The sequence below is a fragment of the Podarcis bocagei genome (genome assembly GCF_964188305.1).
Source record: "Podarcis bocagei genome assembly, chromosome: 8".
NCBI lineage: Eukaryota > Metazoa > Chordata > Lepidosauria > Squamata > Lacertidae > Podarcis > Podarcis bocagei.
The window spans coordinates 1,866,978-1,891,423 of NC_138133.1; the positions used below are offsets into that span (position 1 = coordinate 1,866,978).

Here is a 24,446-nt window from a genome sequence, read left to right on the forward strand (position 1 = left end):
GTACATGCCTTGTCTCTTTTTTCACGTTGTACAGTCTTTCTTACAAATCAGTTACATTTGTTGTGAGACATTAGTGTTGAGTACAGGATAAGGTTGGGGAAGAAGGGGTGGGAGGAGGGGTGGGGTGGTGAGGCTTTGGATCGTGTCCGTGTGGGGTTTTGTGTCAGGGTCAACTGGGTGGGTTCTCTTTCTATTTGTTTATTACATTACCTTGGTAGTGAGAGGTATTGGGGGGGCAGGGTGTGGTTGGCTGTCTGTGGTTGGACACAGTGGGGTTTGTTTGCATTTTTCGGGGGGAAGAGCTTGTTGGGTCAGGTAAATCAGATTGATTCGTATACTGTCGGTAGATTTTTGTCGTTGCCTTGCTGGGATGTGTATGTGATAAAGGGGAGCGATAATGAGGTGAAGGCGTCCTCTTCTATTTGTCCCCATGTCATAAGGCCCTCTGCCTGGTTCCCTGTAACCTCATGTCTCACAGTGAGGGAATCACCAGAAACCTCAGATTTAGCAAAGTTTACAAATGTGTTCTTTAGTTAAGGTGGTTGGTGTGTTTATGGGGTCTGGTGTCGTGACCATCTGGTCATCTGCGAAGAGCCCTTAGTTTGTAGGTTTTACCTTTCACTTCCACACCCTTGATATCTGGGTTTGATTGGAGTCAGATTGCTAGGAGTTCCAGGGCCAAGATGAATAGGAAGGAAGACAGTGGGCATCCTTGTTTTGTGCCTCTTTGGATTGCTATGGTATTGGAGCCCATATTGTTAATTCTGCATTTTGCGGAGGCTTGGGAGTAAATTTGTTTGAGGGTTTGTAGGAAGTTGGGGCCAAATTTCATATTAGTTAATAGATCATAGAATAGAATCATAGAATCATAGAGTTGGAAGAGACCACAAGGGCCATCGAGTCCAACCCCCTGCCAGGCAGGAAACCCCATCAGAGCACTCCTGACATATGGTTGTCAAGCCTCTGCTTAAAGACCTCCAAAGTAGGAGACTCCACCACACTCCTTGGCAGCAAATTCCACTGTGGAACAGCTCTTACTGTCAGGAAGTTCTTCCTAATGTTTAGGTGGAATCTTCTTTCTTGTAGTTTGGATCCATTGTTCCGTGTCCGCTTCTCTGGAGCAGCAGAAAACAACCTTTCTCTCTATTTCCATTCTAAGCAATCAAAGGCTTTAAGGATGTCTAGGGACATGATCGTCAGTAGGAATTTGGTTGTTTTGCTGTGTTCTGTCAGATTCAGTAGTTTCCTAATGGGGTTTGTTATGCTGTGACCAGGGACAAAGCCGGCCTGATCCGGCGTGATTAGTTTGTATAGGAAGATTTTTAGGCGGTTAGGATTGATGTGACTATCTTATAGTCTTAGTTTATCAATGAGATTGGGCAGTGTGATTCTGTTTTGAGGCTATCTGAAATATACTCAGAGTCGCAAAGTGATTTCATGCTCTTTATTCAGCTCATAGGGGTGAGGAGGAATGAATGAAAGTCCCCTCAAGGTATCTGCTTTATATACATTATTTACACAATGGGCTGCACATGATTGGTTAATTCTGGAATTCTACTGAAAGCCAATCAGGTTGTGGATTCACTTATATCTGGAGCATGATTGGGTGGTTCCTGCCAACCAATCATACTGCTGCATTGTTCTTGGACCAATCAGACTGCTGCATTCTGAATCCTATTGTTCTAGGACCAGACTGCTGCAATTTGGATCCTATTGTTCTAGGACCAATCAGACTGCTGCGGTTTGGATCCTATTCAACTCAGTACATAACACCCCTCCCCTCTAAGTTCCAGTCCTGCCCGGGAGGTCGCATTCATAGTCCTCGAGGTATGCTGGCGGCCTACGTGTGCGTTGCGGCCTGGGGTGTTCCCTGGTCCGGGGTTCAGGTTCTGGCTCGTGTTCCAAGGATGCTGGCTGTGATGGGGCCGTTTGGTCTGGCGCAACCAGCTCACTCAGTCGTGGTTCTGGTTCCGGTGTCCTTTCGGCCTCGCGGGTCCTCTCTGTATTTACTGATTCTGCCTCTCCTGCTGGCCCCTCCTGCTCTATGGGCCTCACTGCCCCTCTGTTCCCTTGGGACTCCTCTGACCTTTCCTCATCCTGGTTTTCTCCCGGGAATCGTCGCCGTATCTGGTCGCAGTGGCGACGCCAGCATTGCTCCCCATCCGTTAGCACCTCGTACGACACGGGGCCAGTGACCCTGGTGACTGTGGCGGGTACCCATGCTGGGCCTGCCCCAAAATTCTTTGCGTACACTGGGTCCTGGGCCTCGAAGGTCCAGGGGTTCCTGCCTTCCCCCACCACTACCTCATCCTGAGCTCTATCGGGGTGAAGGCGGTCCAATCTGATTGCAAGGCGCCGACCCATTAGTAGTTCAGCGGGGCTCCGGCCAGTCGTTGAGCTGGGGGTGCTGTGCTAGGAGGAATGTGGCAAGGCGGTACTCCCAACCCCCTTGCGTCATGCGGCGAAGGGTGTCCTTGGTGGTCCGCACCATGTGTTCTGCTTGGCCATTGGTGGCAGGGTGGAATGGCGCCGAACGGATGTGGCAGATGGCGTTCTGCGCTGTGAAGGTTTGGAATTCTCCTGACGTAAATGCAGTCCCGTTGTCTGAGACGAGAGTGTCAGGGAGCCCGTGGGTTGCAAACAGCCTGCGTAGTACCCGGATGGCTGCGGATGTAGAAGTGGACGGTACCAGTGCGACTTCCAGCCATTTCGTGTAGGAGTCCACCACTATGAAGAATGTTTTCCCCTGAAAGGGGCCAGCAAAGTCCACATGCAGGCGTGACCATGGTGCTCGGGTGGACTCCCAGGACTGGACTGGGGCCCTTGGGGCATCTGGGCGGGATTCTTGGCAGGCCTGGCAGTGTTTGACCCAGGCTTCTATCTCTCCGTCGATCCCTGGCCACCACACATAACTCCTGGCAAGGGCCTTCATTCTTACTACCCCTGGGTGTGTCTCGTGTAGGGCTGTGAGGACCCTTTTGTGGAGGGGCTGGGGAACAACGACCCTGCTTCCCCATAACAGGCACCCCTTGTGGGCCGACAGTTCATGTTTGCGGGTTGTGTAGCCAGCGAATTCTGGCCCAGGGCTGCTGCTGGGCCATCCCCTCCACACCCAGTCCAGGACCCGGGAGATGACCCTATCTTTCTTGGAATGGTGTGCCACTTCTTGTGCCTGAATGGGGCAATCAGGAAGCAGTTCCAGGCTCATAACCTCTTGTGCAGGTGCTGGGTCGGGGCCTGTTTCCGGTAGTGGTAGCCTGCTGAGGGCGTCCGCATGGCCCATTGCCTTCCCCGGGCGGTGAATCAGTGCATACTGGTAGCTGGCAAGGAAAATTGACCACCTGAGGACGCGAGGAGACAGCACTTGGGGGGTCTGCTTTTCGGGGGCAAACTAGCCAAGCAACGGCTTGTGGTCAGTCACCACGGTGAAGGGCCACCCATACAAGAAATCATGGAATTTTTTTACTCCCTTCACGATTGCCAGACCCTCCTTGTCTATTTGCGAGTAGTTCCGCTCGGTTGCGTTGAGTGTCTGGGAAAAGTATGCCACCAGCACCCCTCTTCCATCCGGGAGTTGGTGTCCTAGGACAGCGCCAATGCCATAGGGTGAGGCGTCGCATGCTAGCACCACCGGCAGCCTCTAGTCGAAGTGTGCCAAGACCGAGTTTGAGACAAGCAAGTCCTTGACTGCCTGGAATGCAGCCTCCTGGCGCTGGCCCCACACCCAAGGGGCCCGCTTGTCCAGGAGTCTGTGTAGGGGCTCTGCTACCGCCGCCTTGTGGGGAAGGAAGGAATGGTAAAAGTTCAATAGTCCCAAGAAGGCCTGAAGTTCAGTATTGCTCTTGGGTGCTGGGGCATCACAAATGGCCCGTACCTTGTCCCCAGTCGGGTGGACCCCTTCTGCATCCACCATAAATCCCAGAAAGTCCACCTGAGGCACTCCTAGTAGACATTTTTCCCGCTTCACCTTGAGACCCGCCGTCTGGAAACGGTGCAGAACGGTGCGGAGGCGGTCCTCAAACTCCTCTGGTGTGGGCCCGGCAATCAACACATCATCGAAGAAGGGGGTGACGCCCGGAATCCCTTTAAGGAGCGAGTCCATTAGATTCTGGAATATGCCTGGTGCCACACTGACACCGAATTGCAGCCGCTTTACCCTGAACGCTCCTCTGTGCGTCACAATCGTCTGTGCCTCTGCTGTGGCCTCATCTACTGGCAGCTGTTGATATGCTTGGGCCAAGTCCAGCTTGCCAAAAATTTTCAACCCAGCCAGGGTGGCAAGGACATGGCTGACCACTGGCACTGGGTATGCATGGGCCGTGAGGGCCTTGTTTATGGTACATTTGTAGTCTGCGCAGATGCGGACCGAACCATTAGGCTTGACGGGTGTGACGATTGGGGTTTCCCAGGGGGCATTAGGCACCGGCTCCAGCACTCCTTGCTCCACGAGCCGGTCCAATTCCTCATCTATACGGGGTTTCAGGGCGAACGGGACCCGGCGGGCCTTGAGCCTGACCGGTCGTACTGCGGGGTCAAGCTGTAGAGCAATGGGGGGCCCCGTATACTGTCCCAATTTTCCGTCGAAAACCCCTGGAAATTCCTTGCAGATGGCGTCCACGTCCACTTGTAAGGTAGTGTGGTTCACCCCGGTGATGGCTAGCCCCAGTGGTCCAAACCATGCCAATCCCAGTAAGCTAATGTAGGGGCCCTTGACCACGAGCAAGTCCAGTTGCCGCGTCCGCCCTCGGTATTGCACCCTGAAGGTCCCCACCCCCATTGTGGGGACCTTACGTTTCTGGAAGTCCCGGAGGGTGAATGGGGCCGGCCTGAGTTTGGGACCCCCAGTAGGACAGTTTCCTTAAGGTCCTTGCCGAGATTATGGATAGAGTTGAGCCCGTGTCAAGCTCCATGCGGCATGGGGCCCCCTCTATCTGTACCTCTACATAAATTTTCTCTACGTTGGGGTGGGGCAACTGGTATACCTGGAAGTCCGTGAGCTCTGTAGAGTTGCCTTGGTGCGTTGGGCCCCGGGACCTGGGGCTCTTGGATTGGTTATCTGATGCCTGGCATCGGGTGGGCCAAGCTCGACACACCCGGGCGATGTGTCCCGATTTTCTGCACTGCCTGCACTCTGCGTTGCGGAAACGGCAGGTCCTCCTCTCGTGACTTTCCCCGCAGCTTGCGCAGTTCCCTCCTTCTCGTCGAGGCAGCTGTGGTATGTGGGCTGCTTGAGTGCGCTGCTGTACTCGGTGCACCTCCTCCCTGTCAGATCCTGAGTCGTCGGTGAGGTCTTCATGGTGGACCCTCGGTTGGGGTGGCAGGCTCAGCCGTGCCTCTTGCGTCGACCTCTTGGCAGCTTCCGTTGCCAGGGCCTCCTCCAGAGCGACCTGGAACGTTAGGTCCTTCTTGGCGTAGAGGCGTCGTTGCAGCTTCTCATCCTTCAGGCCACCGACGAGGCGGTCACGAAGCATGTTCTCCAGCTCTGAGAAGTTGCAGAACCGGGCAGCTTGGCGGAGAGAGGTCACAAACCCAGTTATGGTTTCCCCAGGGACTTGCCGCTTTGCGTAGAAGGCATTTTGACGAGCCACCACTGAGGGCTGCGGCGAAAAGTGCCCCTTCAGCTGTTCGATTATTGTTTTGTATGGAACAGTAGCGACGTCTTCAGGTGCAAGGAGAGCCCGGGCGATTTCAAATGTCTCCTCTCCGCAGATGCTGAAGAATATCGCCCTCTTCTTGGCGTCTTCTTCATCGGTGACCCCTTTGGCTTCTAGGAGGAAGGTGAAACGGGAGGCATACGCTTCCCAGTCTCCAGATGCTGGGTTGAACGGCAAGAAGCTGCTGTTGGTTGCCATTCTGGGTTCATTGTGTCCCGGAGCTGAAGCCTGGATACACGGTGCGAGGCAGCGGTGTGGCAGGTGGCAGTGCTGCGGTGCTGTGTGTGGCAGTCAGCTCAGCGGGATCCCATCCTCGTCGCCAGTGAAATATACTCAGGGTCGCAAAGTGATTTCATGTTCTTTATTCAGCTCATAGTGGTGAGGAGGAATGAATGAAAGTCCCCTCAAGGTATCTGCTTTATATACATTATTTACACAATGGGCTGCACATGATTGGTTAATTCTTGAATTCTACTGTAAGCCAATCAGGTTGTGGATTCACTTATATCTGGAGCATGATTGGGTGGTTCCTGCCAACCAATCATACTGCTGCATTGTTCTTGGACCAATCAGACTGCTGCATTCTGAATCCTATTGTTCTAGGACCAATCAGACTGCTGCAGTTTGGATCCTATTGTTCTAGGACCAATCAGACTGCTGCAGTTTGGATCCTATTCAACTCAGTACATAACACTATCTTTGAGTGGTTTTGGGATAGAGACTATTTTGGAAGAGGTCCAGGTTTGGGGGATATCATTAAATAGGCAGGTCATGTAAGGCATCAGAGTTTCTTTGATTTTTTTGTAGAATTCTGCTGTATAGCCATGCAGGCCTGGGGCTTTGCATGGTTCCAGGTTTTTGAGTACCATCTCCATTTCCTCTGGGGTGAGAGGGCAGTTAAGGTTGACATGGTCAGCCTGGTTAGGAATCTTCTGATTTCCTGTTCAGGTGGGTTGTGGGAGGTGTATGGATTGGCATGAAATTCAGCAAATTCTGAGGTTATTTCTTTGATGGAGGATGTTTTGTTACTTTTTTAGTGACACAGTGTCTTCTTGTTTTGAGTGATTCCCCCCCCCCTGCATCTGTTTGCTAATAGTTGGGAGTTCTTCCCTCCTTATTTGTAAAAGCGTTATTTAGAATATAGGATGTTAATCATATTGTTTTATTGATTTCTAGAGAGTCACTTTCCCTTCTTTTTTGAGCTATGAGTTTAAGGAGTTTTTGGGCTCCTGTTTGTTTGACGTGTGATGAGAGGCTCATAATGTCTTGTTCTAATTGACCAATTTTTGAGGTTTGTTTTTTAATAGATGCCCTCTCCTTTATGCAGGCTCCTCTGGTGACCACTTTCATTGTGTCCCAGAGGAGGGGGGTTGTTATGTCGCCCACATCATTATCCTGAAATTGTTTTGGAGAGTTTTCAAGAGACTCTCTTTAGCTAGTTGGTTTGTGGTTAGGATGGGGCTGAAGGACCATGCTAAAATAGTTTGTGCGTCCTCTCCTATTTTCAGGATAGCTTCTACTGGGGTGTGGTCTGTGATTTTAAAGTTACCAATGTTTGTTGTGTCTACCAGGAGGCTCAGGCCTTGTGTGAGCAGAATGCTTTCCAGTCTGGACACTGTGCTGTGGCATCCAGACTGGAATGTGTGGCCCACCTCCCCAGTTGTCACATTGGGCACCCTGATGGCAGCGGTGGCGGCAGCAGTCTTGGCAGCGCAGGGACCAGCCAGGCAGCACAGTTGGTGCTGGCGGTCCTCAGAAGCTCTGCACAGCCATCCTTGCTATGTATTTCTGAGAGTCAACGATAAGGGGAGAAAAACGGTCTTGCGGGATCCATCTAATCCAGAATTCAGTTTTCACCAGCGCTCAGCAAATTGCCAATGAGAAGGCTCACAAGCAGAGCACACAGGTGGGTGATGGCCTTCCTCTGGCGTCTGTAACCTGAATGATATACTGCCTCCGACCATGGAGGTTCTATTTGAAACATGAACATGAAATTTATTATGGTCAGAGACCAGTTTATGAAACACAAATAGAACTACAATCCCAGAAGCAAAACAAACATTTAAAACAATATCCAACAATGGATTTTAAGTTTAAAAATGTCGTAGGCATATAAACACAAAACTTTAAGATAGATTACCATAGAGAAATGACCCAGAGTTGCCTGTGGATCTGAGTTTGGGAATTTTCTTAACAAACTAGATTGAATTGGGGGGTGGTCTCTGCCTACAGATCTGTGCACAGAATCTGGCGACCACCCGGGTCATCTTGTTATCTTTGCCTAGCAGGAGATGATCAAATTTTTTTGCTTTACTGGGAAGTCAGCAAGTTTCACCAGCAGGGGGTCAATGGTTTCTCTACATGCCTCATCGTAAAAGGGACATTTAAAAAATATGTGTTCAGGGCTTCCTATATCCCCCAATGGACAGGCACAAATTCTCTGGTCATATGGGACTTTTTTGAAGGATCTTTCCAAGACTAGCGAGGGCAGAGCCAAGCTTCTGGAAAGTGTAAAAGCCCTCTTGCATTTTTGGATACAAGAAAAGAGAGATATGCTGCTGGTGCAGCTATATCTCTCTCGATTTCTACAATTTTGTAGTCGGGGCACCTTCAGCAGTCCTGTTGTCTCTTGGTGTCTATAATTCTTTGCCTAACTGTATCTTTTGCCTGGCCCAAGCCCAGACTTAGAAGGGCAAAACCCAGTTTCTGAAGAGTGTTCAGGATTGCTGTCTGCCATCCTGACTGGAACTGGTTGCAAAGGATCAGTGGAGCTATACCACGGGGGAGCAGTTTCAGTGACAGCCATTTATAGATTGATGTTAGACTGATGTGAGCCTCCACTCTCATCATCCTCGTTTCTAGTCTGATCCATGCGTTTGATACACATTTGGGGACTTGTAGGAGGGCTCTAAGGAATTTGGATTGCACTCTCAAGGGGGGAGAAAGCAGAGGATGGCAGGCCCATAAAGGAGCTGTGCCAACATTTTGGCCTTGTATAATTTTAGGGCCGCGGGGACAAAAAAGCCCCCTTGGGTTCTAAAAAATTTGAGGATACAATTTGCTGTTTCCCCCTCAGAGCTTCTGATGGAATTTATGTGTAGTTTATTGGATCCTGAAGCCTAGGCCACCATTCCTAAATACTTAAGAGTTTGAGACTTGTTCTAGTTTATGGCCTTGGAGTTCCCAGCTTCTAAGCTTTGGTTTTTCCCCAAAAGCGAGAATCTTGGTCTTTTGGTAGTTTATATTAAGACAGTAAGAACTTCCTGACAGTAAGAGCTGTTTGCCAGTGGAATTTGCTGCCAAGGAGTGTGGTGGAGTCTCCTTCTTTGGAGGTCTTTAAGCAGAGGCTTGACAACCATATGTCAGGAGTGCTCTGATGGTGTTTCCTGCTTGGCAGGGGGTTGGACTCGATGGCCCTTGTGGTCTCTTCCAACTCTATGATTCTATGATTCCATTTCACAGTGGGCTGCAAGCTTTCTTAATGCTCTTTTGAGCCCAATCGGGGTTCTGGATAGAATTACCGCATCAGCGTAAAGCAAAACCGAAATATGCCGATTTGCTAGCTTCGGGGGTGGAATTCTGGATTATTGAGAGTGGTTACTGAGTTATTGAAATAAAAATTAAATAGTAGGGGGGCCAGAGGTTCTATTTAATTATCACCATTGAGAGAATGACTTCTCATAAAAATAACAGTGAGGAGGATAACAGAAGCTTCGTACTCATGTTGCTCCTCCATGCCCAGGTACGGTTTCAGGGTAGCCAAAACCAAGAAGCCTTTTATGGGACCATAAAGACCACAGTAGAAAATGATTAAAGCATTAGCCTTGGTCAAACTGTGGCAAATATAGACAGTGGACAATTGTTGCTGTCTATATGAAGAATTAGAGGGACGCGGGTGGCGCTGTGGGTAAAACCTCAGCGCCTAGGACTTGCCGATCGCATGGTCGGCGGTTCGAATCCCCGCGGCGGGGTGAGCTCCCGTCGTTCGGTCCCAGCTCCTGCCCACCTAGCAGTTCGAAAGCACCCTTAAGTGCAAGCAGATAAATAGGTACCGCTTTATAGCAGGAAGGTAAATGGCGTTTCCGTGTGCTGCTCTGGTGCTGGTTCACCAGAGCAGCTTCGTCACGCTGGCCACGTGACCCGGAAGTGTCTGCGGACAGCGCTGGCTCCCAGCCTCTAGAGTGAGATGAGCGCACAACCCTAGAGTCTGTCAAGACTGGCCCGTACGGGCAGGGGTACCTTTACCTTTATATGAAGAACTGGTGCTTGGTGGTGCCAAGACTGAGGCTGTAAAAGACACCCCCCCCATAAATGCAGTGGACTCCCTCCCAGCATCCAGAGAATGAAAGCAAGAGACGTAGGAAGCAGAAGCTTGATGGCATTAACTGCTAAGTGTGGGGGAAACTGGCCACATGGCACTCTTCCTGTCTAGACATCTACTGGAAAGAGGGTTCTGCAGTGAGAACCCTTCTAACTGTCTAAAATGCTACAGGAAAGGAATGAATATATGAGCTGCATATACATTTAAAGCACCCCCCCGCAAGAATCCTGGGACCCATTGTCTACCCTCTCGCAGCACCTCACAATTCCCAGCCCCCAGTGGAGGAACTGGACTTTAAACGTGCTTTAAAAGTATGGCATGTGCAGTCTTGGACTTAGATGTGCCATGGCATTATTCAGCATTTTATCTAACAGCACTGCTCTCTGTCCTGGTGAGATGCCAGTTCCCTCTCGGGTGTTGACTGCTTGCTTGCACTTTTGGGAGGAGTGCTCGCTCCTTGGCAGTCCTTGCAGCTCCTATGAATCACTCCAGACCACCTCGCCCTTGGAGACGGAGGGGGGATTCCGAAACTTCAAAATTCTTTTTCTTTCTAAAGGTCTACAAACTGACGCAGGCAGCTGTTTCTCCTATTGAGAGTGTCATGCTCCTATGAACAGCATCTTACAAAAAGCACCATTTACTCAGAGGGTGCCATGAGGCATCTTGGGAGGCAAAAAAGCATCTCTGCCATTGCACAAGAGGGGACTGAGGGCAAATGTGACAAGCTCCACAGCTGCTGCTGCTGCAGAGGCTCTGGCAATGAGAAACACCGGGGTGGGGGTGGAATTACATTTAGCATTAATATCACAGCCAACAGCTGCAGCATTAAGAGCCAACATGAAGCCAAGTGGATGTATTGTGCAAGACTTTCTCTTGAAAGTGTTACTTCAGGCAGCAATTATGTTTGTTGCAACTCTCCTAATGCTTGCTGTAAGATGTACACATGTAATACTCCCTAGATCATGAGACTCTTAATCTCAGGGTCGTTAGGCAAATGATTCCTGCATTGCCAGGGGTTGTACCAGATGACCCTTGTGACCCCTTCCAACTTTACAATGCTATGATCCTATGTGCAAATGAATATATGCATCCCCAAACATGCAGGGAGAGGACTCAGAAATGCACATTTCCCCTTCATACTTTTATGAGAACATTGACGCGGCAACACTCACCGTTACCACGACAAACACAATGTGTAATGTAATGTTGTGTAATGGATGAAGTATTTCTCTGGATTCCCTTTTACAAGATTACATCTGACAATGAAAGACACATAGCTATTCTGTGCACCAGAACTTGGTCTGCACTGTGGTGCGTATGCACTTCCCTCACTAATAAGAGGAGCTCTGATGGATCAGGCCAGAATCCTGTTCTCACTGCAGCCAGCCAGATGCCTGTGCGAAGCCCACAAGCCGGACACGGAAGCATGCAGCCTCAGATCCTGGAGGGGGTGTAAAACTGTAATGAGTAATAGCCATTGATAGCCTCATCCTCTCTGGACTTGTTTCCACCCCTTTTTAAGCCGCCCGTCTTTCTGCATCTTGCAGTAGTGACTTCCACAGTTTAACTATGCACTGTGTTAAGTTCTTCCTTTTGTCTGTCCTGAATCCTCCAATATTCAGCTTCAGTGGGTGGCCCCTGACTTCCACTATTATGAAGGACAAATAGACAACAACTCTCCAGCCACTTTTCTCATGCTGTATATAAACGCCTTCCTCTGCCCCAGCTGCAACAAAACATGTCAGGCGGCAGGCGCTGCAACCTTCCAGCGGCTTGACCTCACCCCCAAAGGTGCGCTCCTCCACTGTCTCCTGAGACAGACAGATGCCAGCACACATAATTTGATACATCTCACCATGCCCTGCCTCTTACTTACTTTTTCTCTAAACGAAAACCCCCCAAATGTTGTAATTTTTCCTTGTAGGGGAAACAGTCAGCGTATGCTCTCTACTGCATCCCATTTTCACTAGCAGAAAACCTTTCTGGCACATGCCCCACATATCAAGTCTAGAGTACGATGCTTCCCTAGCATCAACTGCAGTTCTCCCTCTTGTTGCCTTGCTGTGGTTCTACGTCTGACCTTGTGCTCAGGCCTTTCTCTGTTTTGTAGTCAAGTCTATGGGCTTTGCTGCTCCCATTCATCCAAGAGCATCATGGGTCACCCTGTGATACTATCAGACCAGCCCAGTTCCATTTGCCTTCCTCGTGTGATGTGTCCGGTTATCACCTATGATGTTCTCTGACTCGCTTTTCAAAAGCTACTGAAAAGGGAACACAGGATGCTAACCACCAATTTTCCATGGTCAAAACGCAAATGACTCTACATCCCATTTCTTTAAATGCAGCTGTGATAGTCTTTAACATTTCGTACATTTAACGCACATGACTGCCCCCCGGGAATCCTTGGTTCTGAAGTGTCTTCTGTAGGGAGTCACTACCAGCTGTTACTGGCAGCTGCATTCCAGGACCCCTCCCTCACTGTCACCCCAAATATATCTACTTCTCTACTTCCTGTTCCCACAAGAGTCTTGGCTGCTGCTGGGAAGTCACTGCAAAATGGCCAAGGTCCTTCCTTAGGAACAGGCCAGGAAAGTGATTGATGAGATTCCAGCTCAGGGTCATCTCTGTTGTTTACTCTTCCATCAGCTCCCGATGGAAGTGGGAAAGCAGGGCCCAGCCGGCAGCCTCTTCCATGCAGAACCCCTCGTGGTTAATGCAAGGGAGCTGAGCCAGCAAGATCCAAAGCGGTTTTATGAGTTCCACTGCAATGTTCTTGTTGATGGATGCAGTTTGGCGCTGTGCATTTCCACTGGGGAAATAAAAGTGGGTTACAAGCTGAATGAATGAGTGATATATTTATAGTATACTGCTTTTCAGACAGACCTTACAAAGTGGTTCATGCAAGGTTATTATAAGAATAAGCATCTTCTTTTTTTTTAAAAAAAAGTTACAGGAAAATGGAAAAGAGCCTTAAAAAAATCTGTTACTGCTTCTTCTCCATTTCCCAGGGCAAGGTGGTCCTACAGATGCCCCTGTGATGGCAGATGGGGGGAGGCAGGGGCCACTCTGGAAGGTGGTGGCAATTTCCTAAGTTTCTTTCTTTTGCACTTCCATATATTTCCCATGGGACGTGGGTGGCGCTGTGGGTTAAATCACAGAGCCTAGGACTTGCCAATCAGAAGGTCGGCGGTTCGAATCCCCGCTACGGGGTGAGCTCCCGTTGCTCGGTCCCTGCTCCTGCCTGCCTAGCAGTTCGAAAGCACATCTAAGTGGAAGTAGATCAACAGGTACCGCTCCGGCGGGAAGGGAAACGGCGTTTCCGTGCTGTCAGGGGTTCAGGAGCAGAGGCTAGGGCAAGGGAGGAAACAGAGAGCGAGGGGGAGGAGGCAGAAGAAAAGATGAGTGATGACGACGACCCGAGATCTCCGAGTCTTTCCAGTGAATCAGAAGATTCACAGAAAGGAGCACCAGTGGTCAGGGCAAGGGGGGAGCCTAGGGGGACACCCCAGGAAGATAGAGCCAGAGGGGACTCAGAGGAGAGCAGTTGGAAATCGGGACCAGCGTCACAGCCAGAGAGCAGGGAAGAGGAAGAGCGCCAGAGATCAAGCGCTGGCAGCTCGCAACAGGGGGGAGGGCACGAGTCAGGAGTGGCCACACCTCCATCGGGGAGCGAAGAAACGGTCAGACGGAAAGTGGAAGGTTGGGCGCGCGCGCCAAGTTCAAATGCACAGGAAAGTGACGCAGTAGGCAGCCAGGAAAGGGAGCCAGGTCCTAAAGCCCGGCGCAAGGAGACAGGGAGTTCCGGGGGGTCGGCGTCAGAAGAATCCCGGAAGGAAGAGACCCCGGGGGGCAGAGGGACCCAGAGGAGAGCAGTCAGGCGGAAAAGGTGGAGCAGGGCTAGGATATTAAGTTGGTGCACAAGGGGCGGAGACTCAGACGGAGCTTCGCCGATCTAGCCATTAGACGTAGAGTTGCACGCAGCAGCTTGGGAATGGAAACTGTAACTCAATAAAGACTTTTACTTAATGACCGCTGGCTAGCGTGATCCTCTGTGAGCTAGGATCTTGAAGCAGCTCTGACAGTAAGCTCCGTCTCCAAATTGTGGGCATCTACAGCCTCGAGGAGAGGAGAGAAGCAGGTGCCTACTAGCTAGCTCACGAACGGCAGACAACATGACGGCTGAGCAGCAGATAGAGGAACTCAGAAAAGCAGTGTCACAACTGAATGCCGAGGCTCTCGCATCCAGGAAGAGAGAGGAGGAGGCAGCTGCCGCCTGCAGGGATCTCCAGGTCAGGTTGGACATGCTTACGAAGCACGGGCAACTGACACCCAGACAGGAGGGAATTGGGTTGGCGAGACGAACAGGCGGTCTGGTCTCTCACTTCGATGGGAACCTGCAGCAGTACCCCAACTTTAGAGCAGATGTAATGTGCGCACTGGAACTGCTGAAAAAAGACTTTAGAGATGAGCAAGAGAAAGTGGGGTTCATCATGTCCCATTTGCATGGGGAAGCTAAAGCATGGCTGCGCAATTTGTGGAGGGATAAGGATCCGGCGCTCCAAAATGCGGATGCCTTTATTAAAGCGATGGATGGGTGTTTCTTATCAAGCATTGACGTGGATCTTGCTCGGCAGCAGATACATGGACTGAAACAAGGGAGAGCCAGCGTAAGGCAGTATCATGCCCGCTTTTTCGCTTTGGTCAGTGCTCTGGAATGGGACAGGGATTCGGCTCCTGTAAGAGACCTGTTTTGGGAGGGATTGCACGGCTCTGTTAAAGATGAAATTGCGAGGGGGGAGAGACCCCGGACCACGCAGGAGATCGTTCAGAGGGCGCTAGCCGTGGGGGTGCGGCTGGAAGAACGTCCGTGGAGCAGGGACGAAGGGCGTGGAGGGCGCGAACCAGCCAGGGGCTCCTCCTTCCTTCCCAGAGAAGCAGCGCGTGCGCAATCCGCGCCTCCGCCAGGAGGAGGAGTGGAACCTATGGAGGTTGGAAGTGCAAGGGCTCAATCAGCAGCCAGAGCCCTAGCACCGACAACAGTGAAAGCGAAGCCTCCTAGAGGGAACAGGAAGTGTTACATCTGCGAGGATCCAGGGCATATGGCGAAAGAGTGTCCCCGGAGGCTCCACAAGCACACTGCAGCCTCAGCAATGGTAACTGCAGCAACGCAACAAGGAGGACCACAGCAGGGAAACGACGATGTCTGGCTGGAGGAAGAGGCAATGGGGCCCAGCCAGACGTGTCAGTGAAGAAGTCCCCGGAGATTTCACAGCCCATGGACCCCCTCCCGCCCAAACCAGTAGTGAGGCTCACTGCATCGCTCCAGCTGCCCAATGGAATCACCATGGACGTGCCGCTCACCATTGACTCGGGAAGCAATGCGGACTTTATAGGGCAAGACTTTGTACACCGGCACGCTATACAGTTGCTGCCGGCCACGATGCCCCTGCAGGTGGTCACGGTGGATGGCAGGGAGCTGCTAGGGGGGCAAGTGGTGAAGCAGACGCCACCAATGGTGATGCGCCTTGGGAATCACAAGGAAATCATCAGCTTCAACGTCACTCAACTATCGGACACGCCCATTGTATTGGGCATGAGTTGGCTGGACAAGCACAGCCCAACGCTGGCTTGGTACCAGAGGCAGCTGACCTTCGGCTCTTCCTTTTGTGCTGAACACTGCATCGTCCCCCGGCAGGAAGGAGGGGAAGAGGAGTCACAGCTGCTGCTAGGCACGCTGCAAGCGATTCCCCACAAGTACGCAGAATTTTTGGAGGTTTTCTGCGAGAAGGAGGCGGACAGGCTACCCCCCCACAGACCATATGACTGCAAAATTGACCTGCTGCCGGGGGCGGCGCTGCCTAAAGGGAAGCTGTATTCCATGTCTGAGGACGAACTGCAGGAACTCAAAGAGTTCATAGATCATAATTTGGAGCGCGGTTTCATCCGGGAGTCCAAGGCAGCGGGGGGCAGTCCTGTATTCTTCGTTAAGAAGCGGGACACGCCCCAAAAAAGACTTGTGGTGGACTATCGCATCTTAAACAGTGTGACCAAGCCATCGGACTTCCCCATGCCCCGAATCGACGACCTCCTCGCAAAGGTACGGAAGGGCAGCGTGTTCACCAAGTTAGACCTGCGAGGGGCGTACAACCTCATTCGCATGCGGGAAGGGGATGAGTGGAAGACAGCCATGTTCACGCCGCTGGGCACCTACGAATATAGAGTTATGCCTTTTGGATTGCAAAATGGCTCCCACGTTTTTCAAGCGTTCATGCATCACGTGTTGGCGGGGCTCCTCTACAAGACGTGCGTCTGTTTCTTAGATGACATCCTGATCTTTTCGGAATCGCAGCAGGAGCATGACAGACACGTCAAAGAAGTGCTAAGCAGGCTACAGCAGCATAGGCTCTACGCCAAGCTGGAGAAGTGCCAATTCGACGTGACGGAGGTGGATTTTCTGGGCTACAAGTTGTCTGACAAGGGGCTCGCCATGGACAGCGCCAAGATTCGAGCGGTGTTGGACTGGAAGAGCCCACGCAACCGGAAGGAGGTCCAACGGTTTGTCGGCTTCGCGAACTTCTATCGCAAGTTTATCAAAGGCTTCGCTATGCAGACAGCGGCCATCACGGACACGCTTAGCTCCAAGAAAAAGAAGTTCATCTGGACAGAGCAGGCGGAGCAGTCCTTTCAGGCACTCAAGCGTCTCTTCGCGTCGGAAGAGCAGCTGCTGCATGTCGACCCCAGCAGGCCGATGAGGGTGGAGACAGACGCCTCGGACAGAGCCGTGGGAGCAGTCCTGCTGCAGAAAGACCCGCAGGGGGTTTGGAGGCCGGGAGCGTTTTACTCCAGGAAGCTCAGCAAGTCCGAACAGAACTACACCATCTGGGACAGGGAGTTGCTGGCCATTCATGCAGCGTTCAAAGCGTGGAGGCACTTCCTGATCGGCGCCAAGCACACGGTGCAGGTCTGCACGGACCACAAGAATCTGGAGCACTGGCGCACGGCACAGTTCCTGAACCAAAGGCAGATACGTTGGGCTGAGTTCTTTGCGAACTTCAACTTCCGAATAGAGTATGTCCCGGGGGACACCAACATCATGGCGGACGCTCTCTCTCGTAAGCCACAATATCTGGAGGACGCCAAGCCAGCGGCCGCCATGCACATCTTCGCACCAACAGTGTGGGCGTGCGCTGCGGCAACAGTGGACCTGGAGGCGGTGCGGCAAGCGTTGCAGGATGACTCCTTCGCGCAAGCGAAGATGGCAGAGGTGCACAGGGGCACGGCAGCGACCGACGAATTCCAGCTGCGAGATGGATTGCTCATTCGCAAAGGGGCCATCTACGTGCCGGGAGACGAACTTCGCGCCAAGGTACTGCAGCAGCTGCACGACGCGCCCACTGCCGGGCACTTTGGCAAGGAGAAGACGGTGGAATTAGTCGCCAGGGACTTCTGGTGGCCCGGAATGAGAGGGGAGGTCGCGGACTACGTGGCGAGGTGTGACACCTGCCAGAGGGCCAAACCGGTGCACAAACCGCCGGCCGGACTGTTGGAACCGCTGCAAACTCCGGTCGAACCATGGGAGAGGGTGGCCCTGGACTTTGTCACGGATCTGCCCAGCTCGAGGGGCAAGACGGCCGTGCTGGTGGTGGTGGACTTGTTCTCCAAGATGGCACATTTCATTCCGTGTGCCAAGGTGGCCACGGCGGAGCAAACCGCCAAACTGTTCATAGACCACGTGTTCAAGGTTCACGGTCTGCCACGGTCTATTCTGTCCGACCGGGGGCGACAGTTCATCTCGAATTTCTGGCAGAAGCTGATGGGCTTCCTGAACGTCAAGATCAACCTGGCGTCGGCGAGACACCCGCAGACCAACGGGCAGGCGGAGCGGGTCAATGCCATCATGCAGCAGTACCTGAGATGTTATGCGAATCAACAGCCTGCGACGTGGGTGGATTACCTGCCGCTCGCCGAGTTTGCCTACAACAACACGAAGCACGTGTCCACGGGGGTCACGCCGTTCTTCGCTAACAACGGGAGGCACCCCAGAACCTTCCCGGGACTGGAAAGGATGGGGAGGGGGAGCCGCAGACAGCAGATGCGTTCGCGTCGGAGTTGCAGGAGGTCCACGATCAGCTGCGGCGACACCTGGAGCTGGCCAAACATGCATACAAGGTGCAAGCGGACAAACACAGAAGGGTTGGCGAAGAGACCCATGTGGGAGACTGGGTCTGGTTAGCAGCCCACGCAGTGCCGGCCAGGTCGTTGGCCAAGAAGAAGCTGGGGCACAAGCAACTGGGGCCCTACCAAGTCGAAGAGCAGGTCAACCCGGTGGCTTTCAGGCTGGCGCTTCCGGAGGGTTCCAGAATGCATCCGGTGTTCCACAGATCGGTGCTCACCCCCTACAAGGCACCGCACAGGTTTCAGGAACCCGGAACGGCACCGAGTCCGCTCAGAGAAGGAACCGGGCACGCGGGAGTGGCACAGAAGGAACGCATCAACGAAGTCACGGAGATTTTGGACTCCAGATGGGGGGAAGAAGGGGTAGAATACCTTCTCGCCAAGGAGGGCACCCCGGCCAGTGCGAACAGCTGGGTGCCGGGCTACGCCTTGGACGAACCTCTGCTCAAAGACGAGTTTCATGCCCTCTTCCCACATAGACCAATGCCAGCAGAATTTTTCGACGACTGGCTTTTCACGCCAACGCTTTCTGCCAGCACGTTCCGGGGGTTCGACTCGGACGAGGACCTGATACGAGACGCCCGTTCCCCGGAGGGGTCACCCTCGGGATCTGCCTCAGAACCCTCGTATTGGTGGGACGATAGACCAGAGGAGCAGTGGCGCAGGAAGTGGCAGGAAGGTCCAGGACGAGCAACGCCGCCAGGAGGAAGTGAGGGAGAGACGGACATGGACGTTTTCGGGGACGACCCTGGTTTCGAGCACGGCGGCACAGAGATGGAAGCGGAGGTGACCGTCGTCGACGAGAGCAGGGAGGCAGAACCGGGAGACTTCAGATGGAGGCCCGCCACGGGAAGCGAACTGTATCCGACGTTCGTCCCTCTGACACAGCAGCACCCAGTTCCCGCACCGGAAGGAGGGGAGGGGGGAACGGGGGGCTTCGAGGGGGGGATGGATGTCAGGGGTTCAGGAGCAGAGGCAAGGGCAAGGGAGGAAACAGAGAGCGAGGGGGAGGAGGCAGAAGAAAAGATGAGTGATGACGACGACCCGAGATCTCCGAGTCTTTCCAGTGAATCAGAAGATTCACAGAAAGGAGCACCAGTGGTCAGGGCAAGGGGGGAGCCTAGGGGGACACCCCAGGAAGATAGAGCCAGAGGGGACTCAGAGGAGAGCAGTTGGAAATCAGGACCAGCGTCACAGCCAGAGAGCAGGGAAGAGGAGGAGCGCCAGAGATCAAGCGCTGGCAGCTCGCAACAGGGGGGAGGGCACGAGTCAGGAGTGGCCACACCTCCATCGGGGAGCGAAGAAACGGTCAGACGGAAAGTGGAAGGTTGGGCGCGCGCGCCAAGTTCAAATGCACAGGGAAGTGACGCAGTAGGCAGCCAGGAAAGGGAGCCAGGTCCTAAAGCCCGGCGCAAGGAGACAGGGAGTTCCGGGGGGTCGGCGTCAGAAGAATCCCGGAAGGAAGAGACCCCGGGGGGCAGAGGGACCCAGAGGAGAGCAGTCAGGCGGAAAAGGTGGAGCAGGGCTAGGATATTAAGTTGGTGCACAAGGGGCGGAGACTCAGACGGAGCTTCGCCGATCTAGCCATTAGACGTAGAGTTGCACGCAGCAGCTTGGGAATGGAAACTGTAACTCAATAAAGACTTTTACTTAATGACCGCTGGCTAGCGTGATCCTCTGTGAGCTAGGATCTTGAAGCAGCTCTGACACGTGCGCTGCTCTGGTTCGCCAGAAGCGGCTTAGTCATGCTGGCCACATGACCGGGAAGCTGTAAGCCGGCTCCCTCGGCCAATAAAGCGAGATGAGCGCCGCAACCCCAGAGTCGGTCATGACTGGACCTAATGGTCAGGGGTCCCTTTACATTTCCCATAACTGACATGAGTGAGCTGGCGTTATGCAGCAGCAAAGAGACTGATCTCCCCACCCCAGTACCAAACCTGTTCTGTCATGAACTCAGAAGATGGTCTTTGGCAACGCACGTTCTATCCCATCCCACCGGAAAATTGGGAATAGTAATATTGCCTAGTTCTTGTGCTATGTCTGCCTCATGGCCTGTGCCCTGTCTCAAGTGCTGTTCCTGGTCATGTTTTGAGAGACAGAGATATATGAAGTACAACCAAATCCATTCTGTTAAGCAGCCTTTTTGAAAAGGAAAGTGGTATGATCGGTCCACTCACTGCTTCCGAAGTCAGAACACCGTTTTAAGAGATTAAAAGCAGCAGCAGCAGAACCTTCCTAGTGGACAGGTGAGGTAACCTCTGTTGAGAGCATACACACATTAAATATACAAGCAAGACCTGATGTTGTATACTGGCTCATCCAAACTTGCCTTTGCGCTGCCTTTCCCTGTCCAAGCACTTTTTTCTTTTGCCTGGCCTTTCCCCACAAAACCCCACTCTTTGCTGCTGAATCAAAACAAACAGCAATCCATGGAAAAACTGAATTGCCCTTTGTTCCTATTCAGTGTTAAAGAGGTTTTCCAGGGGACAGGGGCAGACCTGATCTTTCAAATTTCAGTGGTGCTCTGAGCCAGGCCAAAATTGGGCATCCCTGCCGTTCGCCTTCTGTTCTGTGCCTGCCCTAGGCCATAGTTGCAACGCCCTGCAGCCCCTCCCTCAGCTCAGCACACAGTCAGGCTCCCCTAAACCCACCTCGGCTTGGAAATCAGTGAGGCAAAACAACACAAACCAAAAACTCCGAGATACAGACTGGGAAAGTGCGGGCCTGCGCTTAAGAAGGGTGGACGGCTCCCAAGGTTGTACATGTGGCGCAAGGGATAGGGAGCGCAAGAGAAGCCGAGTCCGCGCTGCCACCCGCAGCCAGACTCACTTTTCTCGCGCGCTTCCCCACTGGAACGCAAACACGTGTTGAGCGGCCGCCCCTCGCGGAACTCCCCGCTGCAAGTCCGGGCTGCACGTGTGGCCAGGGATGAGGCGTCTCTTCGGGGCGCTCGGGGTCTCCGTGAGGAGGGCGGGTCGGGCGCGGCGGGGAAGCGGGAGCCGGGGGCGGAGGGCGCGGCCGGGGCGCGCTCTTCGGCGGCCCTTCCTCCGCGCCGGGAGCCCCGCCTTCCGCCCCCTCCCGTGACTCCTCGGCCCCGGGAGGTTTCCTCCCGACGGGCGGCGTTTCCCTTCCCTTCCCGGAGCCGCCGTCCCCACCCAGCCCGGGCCGCCCGGAGGCCGTTATAAGCGCGGCGCGCCGAGGGCGGGAAGCTTCGCCCGCCAGGATGCGGCTCCTCGCCCGGCTCCTGCTGCTGGCGGCGGCGGCGCTGGCCGGCCGAGGCAGCGCGGTGGCGGCGGCGGCGGCGGCGGTGCCTTCGGGCGCGCAGTGCCTGGGCGCCGTGTGCTACGGCTTGTTCTGGGGGGCGCGCAGCTTCGCGCAGGCCAGCGAGGGGTGCGCGGCGGGCGGCGGGCACCTGATGACGGTGCGCTCGACGGTGGCGGCCGAGGCGGCGGCGGTGCTGCTGGGCGGCCGCGCGGGCGGCGCGTGGCTGGGCCTGCGGCTGCCCGACGGCTCGTCGTGCGTGGAGCCGGCCAAGCCGCTGCGCGGCTTCCTGTGGGTGACGGGCGACGAGCGCACGGACTACGCGGCCTGGGCCGAGGCGGCGGCGGCGTGCGGCCCCCGGTGCGCGCTGCTGACCGAGCGGCTGAGCTGGGAGGAGCGCGCCTGCGACGCCGCCGCCGCCGGCTTCCTCTGCGAGTACAGCTACCCCGGCGGCACGTGCGGCCCGCTGGCCCTGCCCGCGCCCGCCCCCGCCGTCTCCTACCTGACGCCCTTCGGCGCCCGCGAGAGCGAGCTGCTGGCCGCCCCGCCGGGCACGGCGGCCGAGGTGGCCGGCCTGGAGGCCCGCCTGGAGTGCGGCGCGCCCGGGGGCGGCCCGGCGCGGTGGGGCTCGGCGGCGCCCGGCGCCTGGGACTGCCGGCTGGAGAACGGCGGCTGCCAGCAGCACTGCGTGGCCTCGGCCGGCGACCCCCTCTGCATGTGCAGCGTGGGCTACGCGCTGGGCGCCGACGGGCGGAGCTGCCTGGACGTGGACGACTGCCGGGCCGAGCCGAGCCCTTGCGAGCAGGAGTGCGTGAACACCCAGGGCGGCTTCCAGTGCCGCTGCTATGAAACCTACGAGCTGGTCGAGGGCAGGTGCCTGCTGAAAAATCGCAAGTGCGAGGAGTTAATGTGCGAGCACGAATGTGCAGCCGTCGAGGGAGAGTATGGGTGTGTCTGCTCTGAAGGATATGCGCCCGATCCCCAAATGCCGAATAGGTGTGTGATGTTCTGCAATGAGACCAGCTGCCCAGCTGAGTGCGACCCCCACACCGGGGACACCTGCTACTGTGCAGATGGCTTTATCTTGCAAGACGACCCAGATGGGACAAAGGTCTGCGTGGATATTGATGAGTGTGATTCTGGAAGTTGCCAGAAACTGGAGTGCATTAACGTGCCAGGCAGCTATATGTGTCTCTGTCCAGGCGGGCAGTTGTGCAAGGAACCACCAGATGAAACAGAGTACTCTGGTGACGCTGAAACTTATTCCACACCCTCAGTTCCCTCCTTTATCCCACCCAAGGAGGAAGATGCTGGCAGAAGCCAAGGGGTATTGATTGCTATCATTGTTAGTACCACATTGATGGTTATAGCGTTAGTAGCGATTTTGTGCTACTTGGTGAAAAAACACTGCACTTTACCCACCGTAATGGATTACAAATGCCAACAACCCGAGACTGGGGTGCCATTGCAGCAAGTAGTCACCCCAAACAGCGCCTCTTCCTGACGGAAAATGTGGACCTTCACATGTGGAGGGAAAGAAGTGGGAATGGGGGAGAGCTAAATTATTTGAATACTGGATGGGAAATGCCTGTGAATTCCCCTCGGAACCGCTGTGCAAACACCGCTTCTTGAGAGTGGTCCTACAAAACTCCATGCATTGAGGTCAATGTCAGTGTGTGACACTTTCCTGTACATGAATCCCAAGGCAAGAGAGATGGGGCAGCAGGAGGGCACCTGGACTGCATTCAGCGCTAGGACTTCTGCTCCAGATGCAGCATTCATGATTTCTTTTTCTCTCTCAACCAGACATGAAACTAACAGTGCCTTTCTTATAAAAATGACTTTTTGTTAGTTTTGAAAACTTGGTTACCTAAAATAATAAATAATAAAAAGGGGCTGTATTTTATTAGCATTGTTTTACAATGTATTGATACTGGTGTATTTACAGTCTGCTTCATGCATCTGATAAAAGGTGTTTGCTACAAAGCTTATGCCACATCAACCACTTAGGATACAGAACTACTGTGCAACTCTCAATTTATTTTAATGGTCACTGTGTCAGTAGAACTGTTTTACAATCTCATTTTCAGGCTGTGGGGTTTTTTGTTTTTGTTTTGCAAAACAACAAATTATTTAACATTGCCAAATTCAGAAACATAATCTGAAGATATTCAAACATTTCTTTTGTCTTCATCCTATTTTCTTTTCCATTGCAAAATTTTCACTGATGTTTTTGAAAGTGGGTTCATGCCCTTTCCTCTTGCTCCTCAGTATCATGGTGGGGAAATCTGTATTATGGTGTTTAATGTCTTCATTTCGGACTTTTTTTATTAAAAAGGTAGTAAAATAGACTTCAGATCCAATTTTAAAACCAGTTCCATATCAAATCAAGCCTAGAGCATTAAGTTAAGCGCTTCACATTGGAAGAGCTGAACACAAATCTGAACTTCAACAGGACCCTGAAGAAGAATGCTTTAAAGATTTATCTCATCTGTGCCTTTTGTGAGTTATGACTCCAGCCTCGCACTGTGTTCTTGGTAAAGAGTGAGCAATCCTACAAAAACTCTAGCTGAGTTTAGGCTTTTTATTTGCTTGACACAGTTCTGACTAAACAACCTTGATATTTCCGATTGTGTTAAAACGTGACTTTTTTAAAAAGTGAAAGTGAGTGGGAGAGGTATTTTTCATCAGCTGCTTTGTAAACTTCATAGTTGCAAGTATTTATTTATTTATGGGATATATATCATTGCAGAATAATGGTTCCATCCCATGGGTGAATAATAAAATTTATATGTAAAGTACAATAGCCTTCAGACGCTGGACACAGGCTTGTGTGCCAGTCCACCATATTTCACTTGACTGAGACTGCAGTCCCGTCACATCTGGGAGTAAGCCTCTCCCAATTCAGTGGCACTTCCACCTGAGTAGGCTGGGTTACGACTGCAGCCTGATGCACGGAATAGCCAGCCTCCCCGCAGTTGGTCTGTACAATTATGAAAAACAAAGTTAAATAAAACCACGTTAGCTTGATGCCT

The 24,446-nt window shown here is 53.0% G+C and overlaps 1 protein-coding gene and 1 long non-coding RNA gene across 2 annotated transcripts; one reads left to right on the top strand and one right to left on the bottom strand.

The window, feature by feature from the left end:
- Window positions 1–11,169: 11,169 nt before the first annotated feature.
- Window positions 11,170–21,075, bottom strand: LOC308593557. The gene is made up of 2 exons (XR_014011002.1): window positions 20,980–21,075; window positions 11,170–12,784 (listed from the first exon to the last, which is right to left on the bottom strand). It is a non-coding gene; the product is annotated as an uncharacterized lncRNA (long non-coding RNA).
- Window positions 21,076–21,143: 68 nt separating this feature from the next.
- On the top strand, window positions 21,144–23,317 carry THBD (thrombomodulin; the record flags this gene model as incomplete). Its single annotated transcript, XM_081206036.1, is given in 2 exon segments — window positions 21,144–21,198; window positions 21,201–23,317. Coding segments are annotated over 2 exon segments (1,770 nt in total), but the record flags the coding sequence as incomplete, so codon positions are not given.
- Window positions 23,318–24,446: the final 1,129 nt, after the last annotated feature.